Genomic DNA, 9,765 nt, shown 5'->3' with positions numbered 1-9,765 from the left:
TGCAGGCCAAGTTGACTTGTCTATTGCATTGTTCTTTCTGTATTAATGTACAACTTCTATTTCATCTTATATTCCCAGGTACTATGGAAATTATGTTTGGTTTATTTGGTAAATAAATATTTATTTTTTATTTTATTTTATTTTAGCTCATTAGAAAGTAGTTACTTGAATATTCCAAGATCACTCACATTTTTTTTTAAATTGCAGAATTTTCCTTAAAATGAACAGAATTGTAAAATACATTCATACCCTTTAAAGACCTCAAAACGGAGATGGCTCAGTAGTTAAGAGTGTTTGCTGCTCTCACAGAGGACTGGGGTTTAATTCCCAGCATGCATGTCAGGCAGCTACCAACTACCTGTAAACTCCAGGTCCAGGACATCTTGGACGTTTTGGCTCCCTTGGGCACCAGAACTCATGTGCACATACCCAAATGCAGACTTAGACACATACGAAACTGACTCCTAATAAATTGACATTATATGAATATATTAGTTCATCTTTCAACTCTCATCAGAGAATCGTGTCATTTATCTACTTTTTGCAGTAGAGATTAAAACAGAGATACATATCTGGTTAACATTCAGCAAATAAGAGATCTTGGAGTGACCAGTCCTATACGAGATAATCTATACCACCTGCCTTCCTCCACTGGCTCAGAGATTGCTCCGGAAGAGGAAATAACATGAGTCACAGGTGAGGACACATCAGGGTAACTGCACTTATGAAATCACAGTGGTTGGGACAGCATGCACATGTCTTGTGCAAGATCAAGTCAGACAAAATCCCAGCATGGAGAAAGAAAACAGTTTGGAAGTCCTCCTAGTAGGAGAACAAGTGGCTATTGTTAACTGCTGGGGCAGGGAGGGTCAGTTTTCTTCAGGTATGTGGTCCCTAAGCAGCTGCCCATGTTCCAGTATATGGTCCTAAGCCCTTGTACATCTAGACAGCACTAAGTGGACTCAATGGATTTAAAAAACAAGCACATGAAGTTTGCAGAGAGAAGTGGTGAAAATAGGGGAACATTTGCAGGGGAGGGGAGGGGAGAGTCGGGGATTAGAGCAAACTACACTATATGTATGTATTTATGAAATTCTCAATTAAAAAGAGGAAAAAAAACAGTGTCTGGGAACTTTCGTGTGTTTGTCAAGTCAATTCCTGTATTTTTTCTCATTTCATTTCAGAAGAAAAATTTAATTTAATTTTTTTTTTTTTTTTGGTTTTTCGAGACAGAGTTTCTCTGTGTAGCCCTGGCTGTCCTGGAACTTACTCTGTAGACTAGGCTGGCCTCGAACTCAGAAATCCTCCTGTCTCTGCCTCCCAAGTGCTAGAATTAAAGGCGTGCACCACCACCGCCTAGCTTAATTTAATTTCTTATCACCTTAAAAAATAAATCTTTGAAGACCTCAAGAATGTTGCTTCATGTCAACAGCACCTGCTGGTATTTCTAGTAAAAGCCCAGATTTTTGAGAAATTATCTATAGTATCAGATGTGGGTATTTCATAAATTTAAGATCTTTCTCTGATTGAAATATAGTATTCTACATGGTTTCTTGAAATTTTCATTTAGTTCTATGTTTAAGGAGTAGGCAATGGGGACTGGAGACTTGGTTTAACAATTAGGAGCACATGTTGCTCTTGAAACATGGACCTGGGTCAATTCCTATCCATACAGATGGTAACTCACAACTAATTATAGGTCCACTGAACCTTTTTCTAATCCAACACTTTCAACTCTTAAGCCAATACTCTTAAGCCAGAATGGTTTGATGGATATACACGTATGATCATTTTATTCTCCTGATTAAGGCATTCAATAGCTGCAGTACACAGCATTAATTTCTTAAGACAAAATGGAAGGCCTTTTGCCATCAAGACTTTCTATTCACCCCATTTCATCTCCTACTATTTTACCATACACTTTCTGGACTCCTGTGCCTGAAAGTTTTCTTATGCCTTCTTTCTTTTAATATAGCCATCTTATTTGCATGGTGGGGAGGGATAGTCAACCTCTTTAATCTGAAATTCTAATTATCTTCTTCCCCAGAAACCTGATGTGTGATATGGATCTCAGAAGAAAGTGAAGCTAGCTGCATGGGCCATATATATCTTTTGTCTTTTTTCATGACATCTCTCATTAGTTTATAATGCTTCTACAGAATTAATTCAAGAATACTTGCCTGCCTTGTATAAAAGGTTTGAAAATGAGTCTGGTGTGGTTATGTATGCCTTTAATTCCAGCAATCCAGAGGCAAGGACAGGGGGACATTGGTATTTGAGGCAAGCCTGGTTTACATAGCAAGTTTCACAGTAGCCAGGGCTTCATAAGGAGGAGAGAGAGAGAGAGAGAGAGAGAGAGAGAGAGAGAGAGAGAGAGAGAGAGAGAGAGAGAGAGAGAAAGAGAGAGAGAAGCTATTTAAGGAGAGATTTTTGAGAATGCATTAATGAAATTGTACCTCCTTGACTCCAGGTTTTCAAGTAGCATTTATATTTGGAAATTGTTTCCCAGATACTTGTAAACATATTTCCATGGTATTTGGTTTGATTATAGTGCTGGCAAAATAATACAAATGTGTCTTTAAATATGCACTTTACTATATAACATGTTCACTTACCATCAACCTAGCGGTTTTTAAATAAGGGACTCTGAAGAAACCAAAGGGAAGAGCTACAAGGAGGCGAGTCAATGGAATAAAATATGTGTGTACCCTGAGAGCTCATTGTCCCAACACCAAAAGACCAAAGGCAAATCAGGAAAATAAAAGGTTTTACAAATAAAAGGTGGCAACTCTTACTTATGAAGCCTTTTCCAGGGGAAAACTTGTCTGTACTTTAATCCTCAACCTTAATGCACAGGGAGAATGAGGGTTATGGAGAGAGTGGAGCATGGCATTGAGTTGGAGACAAGAAAGGAATAGGATGACAGACAAGACAGGGTTGTCATATTTACCAAAGCAATACTTGGGACATAATTATACCAATAATTTGTTATTTATCTGAAATAACATTTAAGTGGGTTATCCTGTATTTTATCTGGTAATGCTAAGAAAAGAGAGAAGGACAATGGTAGTCTGATGTTCTGGGCCGTGCAAGAAAAAGCCTGAGTCTCCGGGGGGGGGGGACGTGGGGAGGGGGAAGAAAAAAGCTCTACCTAAGCACAGGCATCTTCAGACACAAGCTGTTTCCGGTGTCGCGAGCCGGGGGAGGGGGAGGGGAGAAGCAGTGAAAGCCGCGGCGCTCAGTCCGCCGGTGTCCCACAATCCTCCTCTCTCGGTTCCTTTTTCCTCGCTCAAGATGGCGCTGCTCGCGATACATTCTTGGCGCTGGGCAGCCGCGGCGGTTGCTTTCGAAAAGCACAAGCATTCGGCAGTTCTGACCCGGTCTCTAGTCTCCATGTGCGGCTCAGGCCTGCGATGGAGTTCGTACCAGCGCGGCGCGTCCGGAAGCGCTCGGCTGTCCCAGGTGTGTTGCCGCGGGCAGGGGAACCTGATAGGGAAAGGGTTGCCCTCGCGACCTTAGGTCAGAGGGGGCATCAGGAAGAAAGGTTGTCAGGGCGAACTCAGAGTGGCGGCCAGCGTTGGAGTTAGGAATTCCAGGCGGAGAGGAAGAACACATTTGGAGACTGCAGAGAGCCATGAGGTTTCAGGCACAGGGCACCTGCAGTGCCGGGATCCTGTAGGGGTTGGCCGGTTGTTTTTGTTTTGTTTCTTTAAATGTAAGGCAGACGGGGCTGCTTTTGAAAGTTAGTCCTGGAATTTGGTGCTAAACAGTCCGTATTTCAAATTGTACTAAATCGGAAGGGAAAAAGTGCGAGTGCACTTCCACAGGACAGTACACCACCTATAAACCAGGAGCACACTTAATTGGTACGTTAACTCCCTCACTGACATGCGAGCTCCCTCAGAGGCAGAAACCATAATTATCCTTTTCTCCAAAATGTACAGTGTTCTAAGACAGAAGCTTTATTATCCTTTGCTATGACCATTCAGTTATGGTCTTTGCGCACTCCCTTAGTGTGGCAGTGATTATGGTACCTCGGAATATTGGCTTCCATTCTTTGCTCATTCAAGAAGAGTTTGTTTTTAAAAATCGTCTGTGGTACTTGTACTTCAGTTTATGTTTTTCTCATATATTGACAGTATTTTAATTGCCACCACGCGTTCATCAGTAGAACCTTAACATACTGTCATTTTTGTTGGGAAAGCAAACCATTTCTTAAATTATGACTCCCTGTCAACAAATACTTAATGTTTGCCATTATAATCATAAACACTGTTTAGGTAATAGAGGCCAAGAGAAGCATCCAGTGAGGCCTTCAAGGATTGTATGGTTTGGTTTGCTTTTTACAGACAAGGTCTTGTTTTGTAGTCCAGTTAGGCCTTGAATGTGCCATCCTCCTGCTTCAGCCTCCTGAGTACTGGGATGACAGGCATAAAGTGACAAGGATTGTACAGTTTTTAAAATTTAAAAATATTTGAAATCGACAAATAATTGTGTGTATTTATGGAGTGTGGTGTGATATTTGATACATGTATATACGTGATCAGTTTAGCATAATTGATAATTGTTAGCATTCTGTATAAACTCCACCCCCACAGATACCGGGCAGCTGCCAAGTATGCCCCTCCCCATGGTTACCTGGCAACGGCCAGGTAGGCCTGGCCCTATAAAAGGGGCTGCTTGCCCCCTTCTCTCTCTCTTACTCCTGCTTCTCCACCTTGTCTCTTAACCCCTTGCTCCCCCCTCTCCCCATTCTCTTCCCCCTTTTCTCCACGTGGTCATGGCCGGCCCCTACTTCTCTACTCTCTCCTCTCTGCCTTTCTCTACCTCTGCTACCCTCTTAACTCCCCTCCCATGCCCTAAATAAACTCTATTCTATACTATACCGGCTTGTGTCTGGTCCCTCAGCGGGAAGGGGGTGCCTCAGCATGAGTCTGCCCAGGCACCCTCTTCCCCCACACCTCACCAGAACTTATAAGCTCTTTCTCTTTTTATGATCACAACAGGTATAGTTTGCATCCTGAACATTTGTTATTAGTATAGAGAATAATATTTTAGAGCTGAAAAGTCTTTACTATAATGCTATGAAATGTTAGTGATTAGATCAGCACTTTTTTAGGTGAAATAAAGTAATATAGAAAAGAAACTCTAGGCTTTTTGGACATTAAGGGAGGAATAGTTTTGTAAACATATTCCCACATTATGTGATTACTGGGATGGGTTATGAAATGTAATTTTTTTTGCATTATGCTCTAGAACCATAGCTTGATACAGCCATTAAAATTTTTAAAAAATTAATTTCTTGGTCCTGTTAGCCACATTCCAGGTATTTAATAGCCAAGTATGGCTGGTACCTGGACAACATAGATAAAGCTGTTGAACAATAGGGTTTTATCTAAGCCCTTCTAATTTTGCAGATGAGGAAACTAAGCTACAAAAATAGATAAATGAAAGCCTTCAAGGCTGTTCATTCACTTATTGCTTTCTTTCTTTCTTTTTTTTTTCATTTATTGCTTTCTTTATGTCAGGTACTTATGAAATAGTACTCTGGTAGTCACCAAGGCCACAATAAATGTTGACTTGTACTAATAATGAATAGAATACTATTAATGGTGGGAAATACCTTAAGTGTAAAACTTATTCTTAAAATCGGAGGAGTTTTATATACTATTTAAACTGTGTAAAATTCATTATACAGCTACTGCTGTACTATATTATTTCTACTAAAATGATTTATAAATCACGTTGCAGTGCTGGGGATGAAACCAAGGCCTTATATAAGCTCTGCAAGCATTCTACCACTAAGCTACATCCCTACTCTATGAATTTTGTATAAGTTGTAGTTTATTTTATTAATGTTTAAAATACTAGAAATTGAGGTGTCATGCATTTTCTTAGCATAAAACATCTCAGTTTGTATTAATCTTGACACTCAACAACACCCTGTGTTCATTTGTAATTCATCCATTTAAAAGGACATATTAATGGATTCTATATACTCAGTGATATACCACCATTGCCACATTCAATTGCCTCAAAAAGAAATCTACTTTTTGTCTGTCTTTCTATGCCTTTCCTTTTTTGACCAGGTCTAAGCAACCACTAACTTATACATTCTTTATATATTTTGGACATTTAGTATGAATGGGATTATATGGTATGTGGTCTCTTTGTTTGATGTTGTTTCCTTAAAACATTGTCTCCTGGAAGTAAGGCTGGCTGGTCTTGAAAACTTTCTATGTAGCCTATTGCATAATCATAATCTATGAACGATTATAAGGCATGCACTACCACACCTCTCAGTATGTGACCTTTTTTGACTATTGCTTTCATTTTGCATTATTTTTAAAGGGTTGTTTAATTATGGTACATGTTCATACTACATTATTGTGGCCAAATAATGTTTTGGATATACAAGGTTTTTTGTTTGGTTGGTTTTTTCTTTTTTAATGAGCTTACTAAGTAGCCTTGGCTGGCCTGGAATTTGATATGCAGACGGTGTTGTCCTTGAGCTCATGAGGTGTTAGGATTAAAGGCATGTGCCTCCATACCTGGCATGGTTAGGGTTAGTCCTGAGTCTCTCTTTTTCTTCTTTGAAAAATGGTTTCTTTTTAATTTTATGTGCATTGGTGTTTTGCTGGCATGCATGTCAGTGTGAGGGTGTCAGATCCCCTGGAAGTATTTATAGACCACTGTGAGCTGCCATATAGGTGCTGGGAATTGAATCCAGGTCCTCTTAACAGCCTGTGCTTCTAACTGTGGAGCCATCTCTCCAGCCACATACCTTGATGATTTCTTGCTGTCTACTCCTTTTGTGAGTGATTTCTTCCTTTCGTTGTAGGCCTTTCAGTTATTCAATTAAGTTACTAGTCTGAGAGCTCTCCAATTTTTTAGGTAGGCACTTATGTAGGTACTTCATTCTGTCCCATGCATTTGGGTATGTGGTGTTTTCATTTTCACTCAACTCTGGCAAGTCTTTAATTTTTTTACTTAATTTTTGTCTTGACACATTCTTTTTCACTCACTAGAGAGTCATTCAGTTTCTATGAGTTTATAAGCTTTCTGTTGTTGATGCCCAGATTTAATCTGGTAGTAAGAGGATTCAAGGGGTTATTTCAATTTTCTTGTGCCTGTTAAGATTTGGTTTTTGTCTGAGTATGTGGTAATTTTTAGAGAAAGTTCTATGAGGTACCGAGAAGGTAAATTCTTCTGTGTTTGGGTGAAATGTTCTGTAAATATGTTAGGTCCATTTGGTTAATTATAAGTTCAGTTAGGTCTGTTTCTCTGTTTAGTTTCTGTCTGGATGACTCGTCCATTGTTTGAAGTCTCCCACTGTCAGTGTATGAGGGTCAGTATGTGATTTAAGCTGTGGTAGTGTTTCTTTTATCAACTTGCATGCCCTTGTGCCCAAGCCATAGATGTTAACATTGCAATGTCTTCTGGGTGGCGTTTGCCTTTGAGTATGCCTTCCCCAACTCTTCTGATTAATTTTGGTTTGAAGTCTATTTTGTTAGATATTAAAATGGTGACTCAAGCTTGCTTCTTAGGTCCATTTCCCTGGTATATCATTTTTCCATTTTTTCTAATCCTGAGTTGATGTCTGTCCTTGATGTTAGGTGTGTTTCTTTGATTCAGCAGCAGAATGGATCATGTTTTCCCATCCATTCTGTTTGTCTCTGTCTTTTTATTAGGGAATTGAGACCACTGACGTTGAGAGATATCAATAAGCAGTGCTTATTGATTCCTGTTATTTTATTGTTTTTCTGGTGGTAATGGTGGTGATGGTATGTGTATATATGTGTATATGTGTGTTTCCCTTTCCTTAACTTGCTGGTCTGGAATTATTTATTCCTTTGATTTCTTGCATGTGACTAACCATTTTAGATTTTGGATTTTCCCTTTTTAATGCCTTCTGTAGGACTGGATTTGTAGATAGATATTCCTTACATTTGGTTTTGTCATCGAATGTCTTTATTTTCCCCATCTATTTTGATTGAACATTTTGCTGTATATAGAAGTTTGGGCTGGCATCTGTAGTCTCAGAGTCTGTAGACCATCTGTCCACGTCCTTATGGCTTTTAGAGTCTCCATTGATTAGTCATGTGTTATTCTAGTAGGTCTTCCTTTATATGCTACTTGGTCTTTTTTCCTTTTTTCTTTGTTCTGTAAATTTAGTGTTTTGATTATTATGTATTGAGGGGACTTTCTGTTCTGGTCCAGTCTATTTGGTGTTGTATGCCCATCTTTAGGTTAGGTAAATTTTAAAACATACTTATTTTCTCTCTTTTTGAAAATGAATTCTTTTCTCATCTTATATATCCTGATTACAGTTTCCCCTCCCTATACTTCTTTCAGTTCCTCATCTGGATCTACTCCCCCCCCTTTTTTTTTTTTGGTTTTTGGTTTTTGGTTTTTCGATACAGGGTTTTTCTGTGTAGCCCTGGCTGTCCTGGAACTCACTCTGTAGACCAGGCTGGCCTCGAACTCAGAAATCCACCTGCCTTTGCCTCCCAACTGCTGGGATTAAAGGCGTGCGCCACCACTGCCCAATCTACTCCCTTTCTGTCTCTCATTAAAAAAGGATAGTAAAATATAACAAAATAAAACACAGTAAGATAAAACAAGGCAAACCAACAGAAGGAAAAGAGCCAGAGAGAAGGCACGCGGATTAGAGATCCACTTGTTCACACACATTCATGAGTCCCATAAAAATACTGAAAGCTATAACACATATACAGGGGTCCTGGTATAGACCTGTGCAGGTCTTGAGCTTTCTACTTCAGTATCTGTGAGTTCATATGAGCTTTGCTTGGTCAATTTAGAGGGACTTGCTCTCCTGGTGTCCTTCATCCACTTTGGCTCTTACAATCTTTCTGCCTCTTCTGCAGGGTTCCCTGAGCCCTGAAGGAAAGGATTTGATGGAGACATTTCATTTAGACCTGTGTGTTCCAAGGTCTGGCTGGCTGGTGCTGTCCCTCCCCCCTACTCTGAGTAATGTCTGGCTGTAGGTCTCTCTGTTTGTGTTCCTATTTGCTGCAAGAGGAAGCTTTCTCTGATGGCTAAGTAAAGCACTGGTCTATAAGAGTAGAATATCATTAGGTATAGAGGAAGGAACTAGGGGGACACATGGGTCTCACTGGGAGGAGGAAATAGAATAGATTTTATGGGTGGAATGAGGGCAGAGGTGGAGGATGGGAGTGGGAGGATCAGGTGAGGATGGGGAAGGGAAGTGGAGATGAGGGGGAAATTCGAAGAGAGGCAGGTAGAGTTGAAGGATATTTGAAGGTTAGTATGCAAGTGGAAACTTCCTATGATTTTTGAAGGCAATCCTAATGTCTCCAAATAATGGAGGAGACAGAATCTCAGTTGACCACCTCTTGTCACCAAATAAAGCTTCTAGTATGAGAGCTGGGATAATTGAGTTATGTGTCAAAGGAATCCCATGGAAATCCCCCCAAATAACCCAGCTTGATGCCAAGACAATAGGTTGCTCCCACAAACTGAAAGTAAGGCCCCATTGCTGAAGGCAACACCTGTACAACTCATTGAACACAGAAGGTACTCCACAAGACCTTTGATCTACAGTGTTGTAATGACAGCAAAATATGCTAGGGCAATGTTGGCACAAAGCTTGTGCGAGTAACCAACCAAAGTTTGACTTGACTTAAAGCCCACTCCATGGGATGGAACCTATATCAGACATGGCTTGGGTTATCAAGAACCAGAGACCTAAAGTAAAAACAAGTACTACTGGTCTTAAAAACC

At 40.0% G+C, this 9,765-nt stretch overlaps 1 protein-coding gene across 2 annotated transcripts in view; it reads left to right on the top strand.

Moving 5' to 3' along the window:
- Nucleotides 1–3,194: 3,194 nt before the first annotated feature.
- Nucleotides 3,195–9,765, top strand: part of Abcb7 (ATP binding cassette subfamily B member 7) — a 128,201-nt gene continuing 121,630 nt past the window's right edge. Inside the window, exon 1 of one of the 2 annotated variants that reach the window (XM_031366313.1) lies at nt 3,195–3,462. In XM_031366313.1, the coding sequence (XP_031222173.1) occupies nt 3,295–3,462 (168 nt within the window). In that variant the 5' untranslated portion in view covers nt 3,195–3,294. The remainder of the gene's footprint in view (nt 3,463–9,765) is intronic. The other variant, XM_031366315.1, reaches the window with a different exon arrangement.

Source organism: Mastomys coucha, chromosome X (genome assembly GCF_008632895.1).
Source record: "Mastomys coucha isolate ucsf_1 chromosome X, UCSF_Mcou_1, whole genome shotgun sequence".
Classification (NCBI taxonomy): Eukaryota; Metazoa; Chordata; class Mammalia; order Rodentia; family Muridae; genus Mastomys; species Mastomys coucha.
Note: the sequence above shows the minus strand (reverse complement) of the source record. Positions and strands in the feature narration are given on the sequence as shown.